General features: G+C 39.5%; 1 protein-coding gene across 2 annotated transcripts in view; it reads left to right on the top strand.

Moving 5' to 3' along the window:
- RELN (reelin) overlaps positions 1-19,178 on the top strand; it is a 269,232-nt gene that overhangs the window by 27,228 nt on the left and 222,826 nt on the right. For both annotated transcript variants that reach the window (XM_042815609.1, XM_042815611.1), the window contains exon 2: positions 16,382-16,492. In XM_042815609.1, the coding sequence (XP_042671543.1) occupies positions 16,382-16,492 (111 nt within the window). The remainder of the gene's footprint in view (positions 1-16,381; positions 16,493-19,178) is intronic.

Raw genomic sequence — 19,178 nt, 5'->3', positions numbered from 1 at the left:
TGCTTTGGCATATAGTATTACTGAGTAGTACTAATAGCTTTATAGTAATATAGTATTACTTAGTATTACTAAGGCTGCAGTTAGGATCTTGCTGCTTTTATACTTTCAGTCGGTTGGACACATTAACTAGACTGTAAAGCATGATACACAGCAGTAGAGATGGGGGAACTCAGCACAAAATGTTTGGAGAGCACAGTTAAATGTTGATACAAATTAAACCTAAGCTTTTTTGCTCAGTTAAAAAAAGAAAGAAAGAAACAAACAAACAACTGAAATATTCATTGCCAAGCTGAAATAATTCTTTGGAAGATCAAAGTATTTAATTTCCATAGAATAAAATAAGAACACTTTATCATTTATGAATTTTTAAACATTTCAGTCTTTTAAAAACCCTTCAATCTTTTAAAAACCCTTCAGTATTTCAACTCTACATATCTGAGATAATAAATGTTGAAATAGTATTAGCATTTCCATAATTATTGCTAATGATTATGGACAGGTTTTACTTATCAGAAGTTCAAAGTCCAAATTTCTTAGATTGTTTAGGCAGAAGAATGCATTTGTCTTTGAGGATTACTAGAATGCCTTATTTTTTGAAATTTATTTCAGTGGACTGTCGTTGACATCTATTACATGTTTTGCATGTGAAGTGTAGAAAGGATCCCAACTGATGAATAGGCCAAGCTCAAATCCAGATATCTCTTTCTATACTAACCTCTGCTTATCTGATTCTCCTTCCACATCCTTCCTGTGCAGCACTGACAGGTCATATGTCAGTTATTCCTTTAATCAATTGGAGAATTCAAAGACAAAAGTGGAAGAAAATATTGAATTTGTGGTTTCCAGTACGAAGGCTACTTATATCTATCTTTAATTAATTCCTTTATAGATAGCTCTTTGATCTATGAAATAGTATAACTACTTTTAATGGTCTGCCATTTCTGTGTGCTTTAACTATTGAATTAGAAGGACACTTTGAAGATGTCCCAGGGGTATCTTTTTCTCAGAACATGTGGCTTCTCTAATGTTCCAGCCTCAGGCATCTGTGGTAAGAACAGTCTTCACATAAGTAGAAAATTTCTGATTTTACTCAAGGTAATACAAATTCAAAGAGACCTTGTTTGCTGAGCCAAGACTGGGGAGACTGGTTTCTCTTCCGTATTCAACAACATGTTCCTACTGATAAGTTGCTCAGTATTTGCTGATGAAGGTACATCAGGGTATTTCTTCCTGGTTCATTGAGATCACAGAATCATTAAGGTTGGAAAAGACCTCTGAGGTCATCTAGTCCAACCATCAGCCTGTCCCCACCATGCTCAATGGTCCCCCAATGTCACATCCACGGTTTCCTGACCATCTCCAGGGATGGAAACTCCACTGCCTCTGGGCAGTCTGTGACAATGCTTCACCACCCTTTCAGAGAATAAATTTTTCCTAATATCCAATCTGAGCTTCCCCTTAAAGGCCATTATGTTTAGAGACTGCTATTTTCTCATCTTCCCTTCTACTTAAGCAGTGTGGTTGTTTGTGGAAAGAGATGTTGGGCTTGGAGTCACTGCAGCCTAGGGCAACCCTTCATCTGAACTCTAATAATCCCTGAGATGATGATGATTACAATGCCTTTTTATGTTTTTACACTGAAACGGAGGATTGGAAGAAGGATGTCAACATTTAGCTGAGATGTAGACCAGCTAGTATGCCTGCATTACCACTTGTGGTAAGGTGTGTGTGGCTGGTGTCCCTGGGAGCTTTTTCTAATGGTTATTTAATGGTGTAAAGAGATATCACTTAATGGAACAAGGAGCAAAGAAAGACTGGGAATTTAACCGCATTCCCAGAATACTGCATTTATTTTATCAGTGATATTTGTGAAAAATACTTTTGAGTAACTTTGCCACATTTGAGGAAGAATTGTCACTCTTTAAAGAGTAAGCTCTCTCTACTGTTAAAATTTTAATTGCCAAACAGAAGAAAGGCTAGGAAGACGAAAAGCTGTTCACGTTTTTTCTGGCACAACTCTGCTAGCTCTTGTGGCTCTTAGCTATCTTGGTTTCTTGTTTAGGAGACCAGTCCAAGTTATCTTGGCAATTCAGTCCCTTCTCTTATGAACCACCTCTCCTCTAGGAGAGCAGCTGTGGTAGGCATACATCTGAGTTTGACTGGTAGCTGACTTTGACATGGAGTAGCTGTGCTTATTGAGCTTTTTCAAACTGAGTTGAAAGAAGGAAGTTTTTAATCTCAAATAAACATTGACCAGCATGGTAACAGAGGACATCCCACCCATTTGCCACATTTGTCAGTCATCCTCAAACTCTCTACTGTCAAAGAACACACTTTATGCCAAACACTTTCAACCCAAAGCCCTTAAATATGAGGTATACCATAGCTCCATTCAACCCCTCTGACTCATGTTTCCACCTAAAATGTGCGTACTCTGAGTAATATCATTACAACATACTATCTTGCAGCTGATTTCTTGCAAGAAAACTGTCAAGGCTACACTGAAACATTAGTGTTGGCTTATTTATGGCTTCAGCCCTTGCTGTCCTCCTTTAATAATATGCAGAACATCACTTATTCTGGAGGTACTTCTTAGTAATTGTCTCCTGTGGGACATGAAGACCTCAGTGGCACAACCCGGGGAGCTGCAGGCGTGCAGAAAACCAAGCCAGGCGGCTGTGGGAATTTTTTTTCCACAGAGCCAAGAGCCTGTCTCTGTTCTAACAAGATATGAGTCATAGCAGGGACATGGCTGTGAATACTTATCTGTTTCACAGGGATGCGCAGAGCAGAAAGAATTTCAGCATGGAAAGAGAGCATGAGCTGATTTGTTAAAAATCTGTTAGTTGCTTGGGGAATTTGTATGGGTGTTATGTAGAATGGTTGTGTACAATAGGGACAAGAACCATCTTGTGCCATTATTTTTTACTTTTTTTTTTTTTTTTTTTTTTTAAGAATTTAAAATGACCATTTGGGAATTAGCTGTGTATGTAAAGTATTTAGCAAACAAGTAAATGATAACGGCAAATTCATCCAACAAAAGTCATGCTGCACTTTATTTTCTTTGTGTGGATGGCTTGACTGGTTACTTTTCCAGAGTGCTAGGCTCAGGTTTTTATGAATGTTTGAAGGTGATAAGACATCTGTTAGAAACTGTCTAGAAACAGTTTCTAACAGAAGAAGCCTGGAAAGGACCCCTTTTATCTTCAGATCCAAACCTCTGCCTGAGCAAACTAGAAGGAGGCACTTTGTGGATTTTCCCCCAGAGCCCTGACAACTGCTTCCTAATCACAACCTGCCACAGCCCTGCTGTTCTGGCCCTCGATCTTTCTTGCTCAGTAGTTGACCATTATAACAAACCTAACACAAAGAACAAAATACCGACTGTAAAATGATATACCTACAATCCTGCCATTCATGAGGCAGCCATTAATTGCTTGGCATGCCCAGTTTTAACAAGCCACACTATGACTTATACTGTGAGGGACAGGCAAATGTATTGTATTACTGTGATCATGGCTGCCTCTGACCCATTTAGCCACATATTCGTAAAGCTAAGAGAAACAGATACCATTAAGCTTTAATATTGCTCTCGTTTTAGGAATTTTATTTCTTCATTACATTATTTTTGTCACTTTGACCCAATTTTCATTTAGATATGTTTTTAGGTGTCAAGGGACTAATAATCATTTGTTATGTTTCAGATTCTTCTCAATGTTGTTCTGATTTGAACTTTTAGAAGTAAATATTTTTAATTGATTTGACCTGGCAAAATTGATGTGCCATATATTGTCAAAGGATTATACAACTGTTTGTTGCAGTGCATTCATCACTTGTATGCCAAAATTCAGTGTGAATACCACTGTCTATTTAGTGCTATGCTATATCTTCTCCCTTCATGAATCCGCATTTGCTTCACCCTGTCTACACCAAGTTAAAATGCTAATCAACCTCTAAGTTGTTCTGTAGTATTGTTCCAGTCTGTAGGCGCAGATGGGGATTGTCTGTCTTTTATTTGCCCTCCTTAGATAGTCAACTGAGCTGGAGATTCTGCTTAAGCAGAGTTATTTTGTTGTATGAATAGCACATAAAATTAAATCATATTTTTTAAACTCTTGTATCCATTTCCCTTAATAATCAACATCATGTATTTTCGTCCTACTCATGCTTATGAATCTCAGCAAGTCTCACTGCATTTCAGTCACTGCTCTGTTTTAAAGAAGATAAACAGAAATGCTGTCTCTCAGTCTCACTGATAATCTCATTATAACAGTATGCCAGGTTTCACCTGGGTTACTGCACTCAAGGAATCCTGTGTGAGGAGAGAGAACAGAAGCTGATGTCAGAATTGTCCTCGTCATGGCCTCTGGTGTCTGACGCAAAGCGTGGTCAAAGCAATCATGGGAGCTCAGTAGCAAGGTAACAACATTATGTACCACACTGCCCAGGGCTCTCAACTATAAAGCTCACTGTTACTGCAAAAATGGCGAGGACACAGTGAAAAATAGTGCTGAGCAGATGGCACAGCATTCTGGGAATGAATCTCAAAACATATTACCTCAGAGCTGAGTACAAGTTAAAAACTTTTTTTTTTTTTTTAAAAAAAGGAAAATCTTCAGAACAATGAGGAAAGGAATAAATGATATCATCATATTTTGCTGTTATGGGCAGATCTACTTGCCTAAAACTAAGAGCTGGGAGAGAGGGAACAACTTTCCATGTCATGCAGAACTGCAGTTTCCTCAACTTATGAAAAGAAATGGTTAAAGATAAGATGAAAGATGTCCATAAATGTTAAACGCTGTTGATAGAATGAAAACATTTTGCCATTACTGAAAATACAGGAATTTAAAGATCAGAGAGCATAAAAAATAAAAACATCTTCATGTATTACGTAGCTAAACAATGGAGCTCCTTGGTATCTGCAGCTGTAAAAGTACAAATACAATTATTTAAATGGACAGTTTGATGGTTCTTTGGTGACTCTAATACATCACAACCCTCTTACCAGGGTATGGGAGCACACATGGAGGGGAGTGGACGTGTTCAAGGCCAGGTTGGATGGGGTCCTGGGCAACCTGATCTGAATGTGTATGTTTGGTGGCCCTGCTAGGCAGGGGGGTTGGAACTACATGATCCTTGAGGTCCCTTCCAACCCGGGTGATCCTGTGATTCTGTGATTCTGTGTGATTCTGAGTACCAGCAGATAGCTGGATGGGGCCAGGACAATGAACTGGAAGTGACTTTTGACCAGCTCAGTGAGATAATTCATTTCTCTAAAAATAAAGATGCCATTTGTGACACCATACAGTGTCCATACAGAAACCCTGTATGGCCAGATGGGCCTGTGTTGTACTTGCTGCCTTTCTGTGTTCTCCTCAGAGTGCCTCAAAGGCACCTCTCTTTCTGCAGCTGAAGCAAACTTTGGCATCCTAGCTTGGTTTTTCTCACTGGCTAAAGATGCACTGATATGCATCCACTGCTCTGTAGAGTGTCTTCCAAAAACCTAGTTTTGGACAAAACTAAAAATGGCCGAAAGAGTTTCTGTGGATTTACAACCATTGTCACAGTTTCACTGGCTCCAGATAACAGTTATTAAACGTTCTAACGTGCCAATGTAATTTTTTTCAGTATATTAGGACTTGCATAAATATTATTTACGTGCTTTAAGCACGCAGGCCTTAAGGGGGTTATGTCCAGGGTCTCAATATGTTTCTAGGGCAGGTTAACAAAGTTCTAAAGCAAGGATGAAATTGGCATTTTATTGCTTTTAAATCCATAAGAATATGTAATTGGAAGAGACTATCAGTAGAGAATTTCTTTCAGGATGTTCAGGATAAGATAGAGCTCTGTCATATTTATCTATGGTTACATTTTATATTACAGATGAGTATTTAAGAAAGAACACTGCATGTGTATATTTTAATTTAAAGATATTTCCTAATTCTCCAGTGTCATTCAAACTCATGCACTTCCCTGTTATTTGCTTATGATAATCATAATTTCTGTGTCTATAACAGGATTTGTATTCTTTTAGCCTAAGGTAAACATTTTCAACAGCTTGGTTTTAGTTGGCGTGCCTCCTTAGCTAAAACTAAGATGAAAATTCTTGCAAATGCTCAGAAACCACTGAGTTATAATAATTTCCCATTAGAAAAGAATACTTGCTCTCTTTCAAACAAACCTTATTTTTTTTTTAAATGCTAATATTAGTTGTGTATTGAATGATTGTTTTTTTCTTCTGAGAATGGCAGAATAAAGGGATTTACCAAACTCTCTGAAAATCTGAATGCTGCACTAATATTCAGACCTTTTAAATAATTTATTGAGAGCACAGCCAACAATATGAAATTTTCATGTGTGAGTATCAAACAGGGAACCTCACGTAAACTTGAAAGGCATGAAAAATAAGGTTATGCTTCAAAACAGAGGTTAATATCCCCGAGCTAAGGTAAAAAAAAAGATAATTTTTAATGTGTTTTTAAGAAAAACCTTAAGTTGGCACATTTTGTAGAATCATGACAAAATCTGATTTCAATACTTACTAAGGAGATAAGTGGCTCCTGAATAAGGGCAGAGAACTCTTCCAACATCTAGCATTTGTTATGCACAAGGTGTTATAATCTCCAGAAGATTTATCTTGATTAGCATATTTGACTGGTTTTTGCCTACACAAACTGCACCAGTGTCACTGGAAGTCTGTTGTTCCTATTCCCGTGGATGTAATTAGGTGTCAGTGAAGAATTGTCCTTCTGTTCCTGTAATTCTACTGAAAAACTAGTTTCACATTGGAAGCTGACAGAAGAATTTTTTAGAAACTGATTTATATTTTAAAATCATCAAGCCACTTTCAACATTTAGAGGACTCAAACAGTGGCTTTTAGTTGGCTGCTCCAGAGAGGCTGCCTGTGGCCACTGGTACGATGCACCACCTCCAGCCCCTCTGCCTGGGAGCAGCTTGGGCTCAGCTCCTGGTCAGTGTCACCCTTTGTAGGTCAGGATGTTTAGGAATGACTCTGGTGAGCTTCCCATCTGCCACTGGAGCACTAGGTAACAGAAATAACGTGTTACGACTGGCAAAATGAGTGTCATAATTATTTAAGTCCAACTATCATTTACACACTGTTGCAGTGCATGTGGCTGGCTGTTATGTCATACCACAAACTTTCATATTAACATTTTGTTGCACAGAGGTGCATTTTAACAAGTAATATGATTGATTTTGTGTTGAACTAGAACTATACATGACCATCCTCATGAAGTCTTAGAGAAAATAGTACTTAGACAATCATTCTTGTTTTGGTTATAGTGTGCAGTGTAAGTCAGTGTTTCCATTTTGACTGCTGCCAACTTCTGCCAGACACCATTTTTAGAGACATCATAGCTGATGTATGATTTTGTGAAACGGATTTTGCTTCACATCCAGATTATTGCTTTTACTGCCCCGACATCATTAATATTGTTCAGGGCCCTACGAGTTATCAGATGGAGTATTGGTGTTTGCTGATATGCTTTGGAGCTTCTCAGTACTGCTAATGGTTGTTCAGTTGCTAAGCACTGCTGATATATTTGGCATAGCACCAGAGAAAAGATAAAGATAGTCATTGACTCTGGTGTCCTCGGGTGAGCTTTGGGCATGGAGATGCTACTCAGGCTCTTTAGCTTCCACTCTTCTGGGCGATAGTTGGACATCTGAATAGATGTTGGGTAATTAAGTTACCCTCTGTGTGTGGCTCTCAGTGGGACTTATCTCAGTTGGGCATCTTCAGTGCTGGCATCTAGAGCTGAGCTTTACAGTCTAGGCTCCCTTTACAGTTGGAGAGAAACAGGCATTTCTTGAGTGTGATTCATCTGGCCTGTTTTAGACATCTACATTAGGGTGAGATTTACAGGCTAAACGGGTGACATAAATAGACGTGATGTTCTCAGGAGCTTTATATAGCAGTAGCACATATTCACTGGTCCACTGACTGAAACCTAGATCTCCCCCTTCTTAACAAGGCTGTCCCTACACAGGAATAGAAAACAAGCCTTTCACTGTGGCTGCCAATACTAATTTTTCCCTTACAGCATGCAATGTTTGCAGCTCAGGGACAGCGGTTGGGCCGCACTAACAGTGGGTTTAATATGTTTTAAGATTTTCACTTGGTAAATTCCAATTTGAATCCTCTTTCCTAAATGAGAGCCTTAATTACCCATCTGCTGGCTAGGAAACAGGCTGCTCTGGCAGCGGCCGGCCTGATCCCTCTCTGGGCTGTGCTGGTGTGTTTGCTTTTTCCATGCCAGCTGGAATGAAGCACCTCGCTGCTCAGCCTGGCCATGTTTCTGGTGGCTTTGGATATAGTCAGAAAATCAGGTATTTATTGTGACAGAAATTTAAGTGAGGGATTTTGATGCATGAGAACTTAGGCTTTTCTGATTTTGGACTCCACCTGTGGCTGTTGGCAGGTCTCAGCATTGGACTCTTCATTCCTGGAGAAATGCAGGCTCTGAAGCATTTCAGACTCTAAAGAATTTGACCAATCCTTCATAGTTTAGGAATATAAAAATAAACTTTGTTCACGTTGCTGCTGGTGTCGTTAGTACTGTCTTGCTAGGAACATTCAAAATGATGCTATTAGTGGTATCTCTGCAAATGGTTCTTTCACAGGACTGATAGGCTTCTCTGTGCATTGTTGACAAATGATGTCTCTGTATAACATGTTACTGACATCTCGCCACACATCTGCAATCTATTTTCAGTTCTCTATTGCTTATTACCAATTTAGGGAAGAAATTGAGAGAAGGAGTTTTGATGGAATACTATGAAGAACTATTGAAACCAGTAAAGTAATGCAAAGCAAAATACAAACCAGTTGTGATGTTAAGCTGTCTAGAATAAGGCACAAAAGCAGTGCAATTTACTTCTCTCCTCCCTAGCCTTGTTGGTAACTGGAGCCATTGATGAATCATCACACATTAGAGGTGCTGCTCTGTTTGCTGTCACTGCCGAGGAAGGTTCACTGGGCTTCTGCTGTAACCTCACTGTGCTGCTGGGGGCTCTAGAAAACCATTACATAAATGAGAGCATTTTCATACAAGTTCTGTCACTCACCTATGTTTGTGCATTTCACCATGCAAAAATGTGGTTTTTTTTGCTTTCTCCCACCTACACAGGGAAAATCATAACCAGTGTGAGTAAGAATCCCATGGCTTTTCTGCTTTTGTTTTTGCTGGATGGAGTGGAGCTCTGTGATTCACAGTGTCCTTAGGTGTCTATCTGGCATTTGTATTTGAAATTTCTGCGTAAATGAGTAACTGGATTTGGGTTTCTTTTGAAGTATCTCTTTTGAATAAAGGTTAGTTTCTGTCACTGTCAATTTATTTAATTCCTTCATTTCTACTAATACAGTTCTGAGTGGGATTAGCTGCATAAAGATTCTTAATTCTCATAACAATGTTCACTTCACAATTTATTTACAAATGCACACCTCGAAATCTATGGATACCTGAGTATCCATAGATTGTTTGTCACTGCAGTGTCTGAGGACTGTGCCTTTAGAGAAGGCATCCGAGCTCATTCTCTTCTTTTGAGCAATTTCATCTGTAATTGGTGTTTCAGAGGGCAGTCTGGTATTAAGGATTTGGGCTCAGTGTTATCAGTGCCCTCTAAGGCAGTACTATGTATTGGGATGGATTTACACTTGGGCCTGTACTTGGTATCAAATGACTCACAGGATCATAGAATGCCTGAGGCTGAAAGGTGCCTTTGGACTTTGTCAGGTCCAGCCCCTGCTCCACCAGAGCCACTGAAGGAAAGAATCCACTTGAGCAGGGAGGGAAACTCTTCTGCAGCTTTTGCTCACTGCAGCGAGCTGCTGCCTTTTGCAGCCATGAGAATGCGGAGCACCAGATGTTCTTGCATGAGGTGGTGGCACATGATATAGCAGTTGTTTTCAGGAGGTGTGACCATAACTGTTGCTAAATGCTAGGTCTTGCTAAGGAGTGCTGGCTGGAGAAGGTGCGTTAGATTTAGTGTGCCTGCTGTCACCCTTTTGGCATGCCATGTACCGAGTGCCTGCAGGGGTGCCATGGGCAGAATTTAGGTAAATGTTGGATCTGCCAACATTAGAAATGAGATTTGGAGGTTGGAGTCTCCTGCTGTTCTCATCAGAGAATCCTCCAATTTGCACAGGAGCTTTTTTTTCATCTTTTGAGTCCTTCAAGTGAATCAGTGTCTGTATGCAAGTGTATGACATAGAGTGGTTGTATGCCCTTGGGTTGCTTTCCCACTGCTGACTGCTGCAGAGGTTTCAAGCTCTGCTTGGTTCTACATGCACTGTGGCATTGGCAGCTTTTGCTGGATTTGATGTCATTTTCTTTTGTAGTTGCTGTGATAGCTGTGGCATCATGAAGGATGAGCAGCCTCTCTGAACAGAACCATGGCGTACCTGATTTATATTACATTGAGACAGATGTATTTTTTGAAAAAAAAACAAAACAAAAAAACCTGAAAGGCTTCAAAATAACTCTATAGTCTAAGAGGAAAGTTTCCAACCATGGCCTAGGTATGCAGTGATGTAATATTACAGTATTAGAGGAAAATACTTTTGACCTTTGTAAGAACTTTCTCCTTGCTTTCATGCAGGAAAGTCTCATTTTGGGAAGCATGTTGTTTGTGGTGATCCCATTTCTCATAGTCAGCTTGTTTTCTATTTTCTTCGTGGACTAGAAAATTTCAGTCTTATACATCATGTAGCAAAGTCTGTATGACTTCACTCATAAGAAATATATAGGGGGCTACAAATATTCTTGTCTTTTTAAAACCCACATTTGAACTCTTAAATCTTTGCCTGTGCTGTTTTGTGTGTCATATGTGCATTGTACATCTATTCCTCTTTGAGCTTGGTGATTGTCATCTACAGGAGCTGCAAATTCAGTAGAATTTCTGTATATATCAGCCCTCTCAAGTGGCATTTAGCTAATGTCAGAGACCAGTGAAATTCAGTACAACTAATCAGCACCATGTGTCTTCTGGGATGACCCCGTTTGTCCATCTAGAGTTTTTCTGCTTTATGGTTTAGATTCCTTGTCACTATTTCAAGTATTTAGAATATCTATCAAAATACAGCCACATCTTAGAACAGACACTTGGTCCCGGAAGTGAACAGAAGGCAAGTATGCAATTGCTTACACAGATTAATAGATTTCAGTAGTACTACATATTATGTAGCATGTGACACTGAAAAGGTAACAAACACGATGTTCGTAATAGCCTGCGCTTCTTAGAAATACCTGAAAACGACGGCATTTCAAACCCTGCTTTGTCTCTCCTGCTGTGCTGCTCCCTCCACCTGTGGTGCAGCAGCCACTCTTCCACCCCCCTTCCCCTGGCTGCTTCCAGAGCCATGTCAGCCCATGGCATTGCCTCTGGCACTGCTGCTGCCATCCCACAGGGCACCAAGCACATGCTTGGTGGGAGCAGCTGTGGGAAGTGAGGAGTCTGCAGAGAGAAGGGGCTGCGTTGGTTCCTCTCCCCCATGAAGTACCACCTGCTTTCCCCCAGGGGCAGGACCAGGCCTGCATGCTCGCTTGGCTGGTCTGTGTGCCTCAAGGAGAGCACAGCAGTGTGTATGTGCTGAGCATTTGGGGGTGTATTCAGCAGTCACCTACAGTGTGTGTGTGGATAGGAAGCTGGGCAGGGGCCTTTGCTATTCTCAGGAATAGCGTTCTCTGTAAAGGCTGTAAGGCTGCAGCCATTGTGCAGAAAGGAGGGCAGGGCATGGGAGCACCAGCGGATACTTCTGTGGTATTTCTCCTGAAATACTGCTGTTTTCGTGGAGCTGTTTTCTCAGCTTTTGTAAAATAAACTGAAGTCATCCACCTAACCTATGCATTTCTAACCACGTGATTCATGGACTGGAACATTTTTTGTCCATCATTAGAATCATAAATATCTGAAGTTCAAAAGGGCGCATGAGGATCATCGAGTCCAACTCCTGGATCCAAATGGGACCACCCAAAATTCAAACCCTATGTCTGAGGGTTTTATCCAAACGCTCCTTGAACTCCATCAGCTCGGGGCTGTGCACATGCCCCTCTGGGGCAGACCCTTTTTATTCAAGCACTGTTCATCTGATTCTGGAGGTGGAGCAGCAGATATCTCTTCCCTGAGTCATGTGCGAGTCCCCGGTACTGAACTTGTCCACTGCTGTTCCCAGGCCACAGTTACAGATCCCATCTACTCCTTTCTTTCACCTTCTCTGTGCTGCATTATTCAGCCACGGTCCCCTCTTACCCATCATTTCTCAGTACTTCTCCAAAGCCTTCTCTTCCCTTATTGTCTGCACTTGTCCCGGGCGTCACCACCATCCCCATCCCAATTCATGCACTGTCCTCCTGTCCTCAGATCTGCTTTTGTGTTTCCTGACTTAAGGTTACTGGGGATAGTATGGGTCAAACTTTGGAGGCAACTTCAATCTTGAGACATTTTGCACATTTTCCAGCTTTTTGAAATGCGAGATTCTGCTGAATTGGTATCTTCTTATTAGAAGGTTTAGACTTTTGGTTAAAATCCCTCTCTTTCCCACTTTCTTTCCAACCAGCAGCTATGACTTTCTGCTTTAAAACACGAAGAAACTTCCAAGATCAAAACATGGCTGGAGCTGAAAGCTCCAGTAAGCTCTCCTGCTCCAACAGGGCAGGGTTGCCAGGTTGAAAGATCTTTCACAGATTTTTTTCCAGCGTCTGTTAATAAGCACTCAAATCAGAAAGTGTTCTGAGAGTTCTAATGAGGATACAGTCTCCAGAAACTTCTAACTTGGAGGACAGCTCTTGTACCGAGGCCATACCCTTTCAACATGTCAGTTCCCAGCTTTGAGGAGAAGGAGCTGATGGGAATGAAGGACACTGCAATTTTTTCAGCTGGGGTAACACAACCTATTTCTCTAACCTCATCTCAGAAATGAATGAAACGTTTTGACTGAAGTTTCTTCTTCAAATCTTTAAATTGGTGTGAAGCAGACACCGTTAAAAATGATTATTATTAAAAAAAAAAAAAAACTCAGAAGGGTAAAATTGGCAAAGATCTCAGGATCTGAAAATAGAGCCTTATGACTGAAAATATTGGGTAACTGTTAAAGTAGCAGTTATCAGTGCCACCTCCAATATTCGCAGCATGCTGTTGCCGATCTGAGCCTTGAGAACATCATTCACAGGAAGATATTCTCAGTCCCCATCACTGGTTATCTGAGGGCAGCCATTTCACAGAGCTGTCTAGAGACTTGTTTGGGGCTGCTGAAGCTGTGTGCCCACAGGTGCTGCCGGGTGGGTAGGGGGCTGTGCCAGCCCTCTCCTGCCCACTGTGCACCCAGAGCCTGGTGCTTCTCCAGATGTTGCCCCTCCATATGTTGCCCAAGGTCCAGGACAGCATTTGCATTGCTCCTTGCTTCCAAAGTACCGGATGTTTGGCATCAACTGCATGTGGTATGAGCTGGGTTACAGGCAGATAATGCCTGGTGGAGGAGATCTCACACAAATATTTCTGTTCATCTTGAAAGGGGAAAGAGGGAGTCCTCAGTCAAGCCCTACTCTTGACATAAAGCTGCAGTCCTGTTGCTGGGCTGTGCATTAGCACAGCTTTGCTGCTCTTGGTCATTAGCGCTTGGCACTGCGTGTGCTTTCTTTCATTTTGTGGGAACCTGATGTATTTCACTACTGGATAGAGAAAAAAATCATCATTGAGATTGTCAAGATTAATTTTTTTCTTCTTGAGGGACTATGAAATTATTCTGAAATGTATGACACGTGTATAATAACAGCCTAGTGCTCTGTTTTCAAAAAATGTGCTATAGGCATTGTGTGGTTTCCCAGAGGCTTAATGAGGGAGCCATACTGTGTTGGAAATTTTTCAACAATAAAAATTGACCTATTACATGCTCATGTAAAATGAGGGCTGACAATCACATGAATATGTCCAAAATCAAATACACGCATTGTAAAATATCACTTCTTTCCCAGAGAAACTGGTCACCTGTTCCCAGTAGGGTTTTGCATTATATCCTATTCAGAAAAGAATAAGATGCTTCCCCATGGGGAAACAAAATGGCAGCAAAGTACTGGCCCAGTGCCCTTCTATGAATGGTTTTTGCTGACTGTTTTGCCAAGTCTTCAGAAATAATGCACAGGCATATTTTTTCAACATATGTTTTGTCTTTTTGTTGCTTTAAAAGCACAAAGGGAAGAGAGAATATTCTGTGCTATTCACCACTTCATCATCAAAGAAAGGAAGAATTCATTGTTTGCTTGCTTGATTTTCTTCTTCCCTCCATAATACTTCTTTTATTTTCTAAAAGTCTATTTGCTTTTGTTGCTCATTTAACATATACCTTAGAAGCGATGACTTTGTAAAAAAAAAAATTGAGCATATTGCTCAAGGAAGCTGCTATCTGCTTTCAGGGGAAATGTGTATAATAAAACACTGAAATTTGGAGTCCTGGCAGGAAAAAGTTGGATTTGAGAATTATTCAGTATGCCATCAAATAATAAAAAGAAGGAAAGTAATTAAATATAAAGAGCTAAAGAATAAATTGAGTGTGGTATATATTGCTCTTCTGCTCAGAACAAAGCTACCTACCATCAGTGTTTGCGTGTTCTGTGGATATGTAGTAGTAAATTTAAGCAAACATGTAGCCTGGATGAAACCCTGGATGAGTGTTTGGGCCAAGAAAAAGTTTCACTGCTGCGTGTATTTCATTGCTGCTTGAATGTATACATTCAGACTCACAGCACTGTGAGTCAATTCCTCATCCAGTCACCAGTGTGTGATGCACCAGAGCACAGAGCAGTAGGAGGAGGGGGAATATGGTGTAGGGAGAGGTTGGAGTTCATCAGAGATCCTGTCAAGCAGTTATCTCTAGGTATTAAGAGAAAAAAGAGAAGAAGAAGGATTAAAGTATGCAAGCAGAACCATGATGGCAAAGAGGGTCTTGATGCATCTTTGGTGTACATGGCTCCAAGTTATGGGACACTTCTTCATAAGGGGAATATTTTTGTGTGGATCTCCTCGCATGTTCTTTGTCCTTGCTAATTTATATAGTTTAACAAAAAATAAAAAAATAAAAAAAATCGCATTGGCTAAGCCTTAGATTGGCAAATATCCATATTTAAATAAATATGTGTCAAGATTTATAACAAATAATGTAGAAAAGGATTATTTTAGATAGACAAAGTCAGGAGAAAAAAGAGAAGAAAATATGTTTAATTGTAAAGCTACCCAATCCATATTTTTTGTAAATATTCCTTGTTCTGATTTTCAATTTAGAGGTAGAATGTAAAAAAAGCATTATAGGTAATTATGGACAGGAGATTATTAATATTATATTAATATTATATTAATGCAAAAAAGGTTGTGTGTTGCCGAGGGAAGTCAGTGAAGTTATTCTGACCATAGAGAATATTGCCTGTGTATTCTGGAAAAACCCATCACTTAATAGTTCAGATATTTCCAGGATAGAACTATTGAAGCTGATAGTACGTGTGCAGCTATATAATATGAAAGATAGCAAAATAAAAGCGTGAGAATTAGTGTTTATAAGAAATAGGTATTGCAAGCACTGTCAGTTTTAACAAGGAATATCTGTTGTTACTTGTACATGTTATTTGGATTATTACTTTACTGTTACTATGTAAAAATGTCCTTGAAATACACTCATGAGTTATTTAAATGCATATAATTTATAATGACTCAGCTTCTCCAATAACTTATGCATTCAATACCATAATGTTTGATAACAGTATTGGTAACAAGCCAATCCAATATAATTGCTTTTACTATATTTTAATGTCTTGACAATTGCTTATAATCCATATATTACAATGATGTTTTACTAACTTATTGTGCATTTAGTCTCTATGGTATAGTTAGCTTATATTATAGTTTTTGCTGCTAGCAAAGGGAGCTTCCCCAACAGAGGTGGCCACCACCACTCTTCAGATATTCAGATGCTGTTGTAATGCTCAATTTATGCCTGATTCCTGCTGTAGATGATTACTGGTACATGACTTATGATTCATTCAGGAACAGAAGCTGACTCAAGCACCAATAAATGCTTGTCATTTACCTCTAAAACAGTCAATTTTCTTTAAGTAAACCCTGAGGAAGTTGCAAAAGTGCATACTGAAATTTGGCACTCACAGCTTGAATGCTGAGCAAGTTGTTTGGGAAAATTACATGGAAAGACAATTTAAAGTCACTGAAGTGTCATAAGTATTGGGAGAAATAGGCAAATTTGCTGTACGGAAAGTGTAGCCAGTATCTAATTAAATGACAAGAGTCTCCTCATAGTAAGATTTAAAATACCACTTGTAAATAATTACACGTATTTTATTTCTCTCATTTCAGTGACTATTTCGACAAGTACCTTCTTTGATGGCTTACTGGTGACTGGGCTCTACACCTCCACCAGTGTTCAGGCTTCCCAGAGTGTTGGTGGTTCCAGTGCTTTTGGATTTGGTAAGTCTGAAGGAATTCATGATCTGCAGCCAAAGCTAAGGAATAACTGATCCTCCAGAGGATATCAATAACAATGCAATTACTGACACAAGTTAATTTAGACTCAGTAACCAAGAATACATGGAAGTCAGCTGTAGTCAATGAGATGAGGCTCCAAGGTGACTTTTAAGCACTTTTACTTGGATTTCTTCCTCTACTTTCTTCATCTTTGTTCAACTCTGATACTGACCAGGTACTGACCAAATTATGGTAATTTTGAGAGAGAAAACTTCAGCAGTTGTTGTGTTCAAAACAGTCATTTCTAAATGGAGTGACATTTGCTATGAACTTACATATTTACTTCCAAGTGTCTAACACTGAACTGAAAAACTGATTCAGCTCAATGCTAGTCTACTTTTTCCACTCACTTAACAATAGTGTCTTCCTTAAAACCAGAATGCTGTCAATGTATTCTGTATAACCAAATATTTTCTATATGGGAAAAATAGTTACAGTACAAGAACAATTATACACTTCAAGTTCTGTTCAGTGGCAGAAGCCAGGCCAGCTGCATTAAGAACAACTGCCTTGGAAACTCTCTTCTGAATTTCCGCAAGTTATTTGCCACTATATATTGTGTAGACAGGTTGTTATTTGGCAATAGTTTTTATTAGCCTCACAGAACTGTTATCATCTGTGCTAAAGGAGGAAGGCAACGCTAGTAGATCTAATCTGCACGTTTTCACCTTCCACATTGGTCTTCTTATCTGGATGATACGTTAGTGATATCCAGTAGTGATAATCCTTCACTGTAATTTTCTTTGTAACAATTCATATAAAATTTCCTAGGGCCTGAGTGTCATACATCAGATGTATGCTTTCTTGTAAATGAAATAGTGTGAAGTAAGTGAGCTCACGTTACAAGTAGCACATTATTTAAAACTGTGAGGAATAGCTTGAGAAGGGCTCTGCCCCTGTGAATGCAGCATTTTAAATAAAAATCTCAATTTTTTTTTTCACTAGCTCCTATGCTTACATATATATTTTAAAAAAAAATGATTTGAAGGTTTCAGAAGAGCTTATGCTCCTGTGTGTGTCTTTGCAGTCACAGTAAGAAATAAACAGTGAGGGAAAGATGAAGGCAACAGTGAAGACAACAGCTTTTGAATTTAAATTTCTATGCATGTTCAATGCATGACGTACTGATGGCTCCCAGCATGGAAAACTGCTCTCTGCAGTGAGAGCTGAGAAGGCTGGCCTCTTTTGAAGAACATTTAACACACATATGATCTGCATTCAAAATAATTTGGTAGTTCAAAACTTTACAATATTTTAAAATCTACAATTTGCAGTAGAAAGAGAGTAGTCTCCATCATATGTAACAAATAGTTGAATATACTAATAGGTAGGAAAGGCATTGTTTCATTTTCTGACACAAACATAAAGTACTTTTTCAAGCAAGCCTAGATCCATCTGTTGTGTCATCATTTCTAATTAGTGAAGAAGCTGCTCCTCCTTTCCAGCAAGTGATCGTGATGTTCAGGTTAGACTCAGCTTGCTGGAAATGATTTTTTTTCCTAAAGCTGGGAACTGTATAAGATTCAGAAATCAGAAGCCAAAGACTTATATGGCTTAGCATAGAGTTGGTGGTGAGCTAAGATGGGCCTTTAAAAGTACAAGGATAGCAATATTCTGAAATCGGGTTGATAGTAGCTGCTTACAGTGTAAGGAAGAACATTCTTTTTCCATTGCAAAAATAGCACTGAAATGCTTCTGTCCATGTTACTCAGAAGGTCACATGAGATTATCATCACATTCCAGTCTCCCCCCACTCTATGAAGTCTTCCCAACATACACAGATCTGTCCTTTTTTTCCACAAGTAGCTTCAATTATCTTTTAATCACCTTATTTAGGAATTCACTTCATGGAGACACAACCACTCTCAGTTAACACAGTTAACCACATCAAGAACCTTTGAAGAAAAATGATAAAATGTTAATACTAGCAGGTTTAATTATAAAGGTTGGGAATTTTTTTCTTTTTCATTATATATTATGCAGCCAAATAAATACTTCTTGGCTTCCTCTGGAGGATTATACTAACATGAAACTTCCTGAAATATTTATTTGGGAAACTTTCTAACAACTCTTCTAGGGGGAAGTGAGTCAGCTTTTGGGGGATGGAACTTAAAAGTTGTCTTAATTATTCATCTTTTGTCCAAAGCTAAACCATTATCTGGGTTCAGACAAAGGTAAAACTAAAATTGTAAAGCTAAAAGTGGAACCAGGATAAAGCTTAAATACATACCGGAAACCTCACAAGCCAAGCTGTGATGATTTTTAGTAAATAAATGATCCTTAAATCTAACTTTTAAGAACAGTATTTCTATCTCTGTATGATCCCTTTGATAAAATAAATATCCACAATGACATCTCTCTGGTATCATTTCCAGTCTGATGTCCTGATCAGGGGGGTGCGTAACTGGGACTCATTGCCATGTCCTTAACTGTTGCCCTTAAGGCTTCATTCCTGCTCGTCATCTCCATCTTTTTTAAGCCATATCGTCACTGATACTCTTGACATCATTCACACCCCAGCTTTCCCTGAGACTGTGTTTTGGAGGATCTCTCCACCCCCGTGCTCCCTTCCCTTCCCTTCCCTTCCCTTCCCTTCCCTTCCCTTCCCTTCCCTTCCCTTCCCTTCCCT

The sequence above is a fragment of the Centrocercus urophasianus genome, unplaced genomic scaffold, assembly GCF_019232065.1.
Source record: "Centrocercus urophasianus isolate 14NV4802_14NV808 unplaced genomic scaffold, USGS_Curo_1.0 seq_15, whole genome shotgun sequence".
NCBI classification, from domain to species: domain Eukaryota; kingdom Metazoa; phylum Chordata; class Aves; order Galliformes; family Phasianidae; genus Centrocercus; species Centrocercus urophasianus.
Note: the sequence above shows the minus strand (reverse complement) of the source record. Positions and strands in the feature narration are given on the sequence as shown.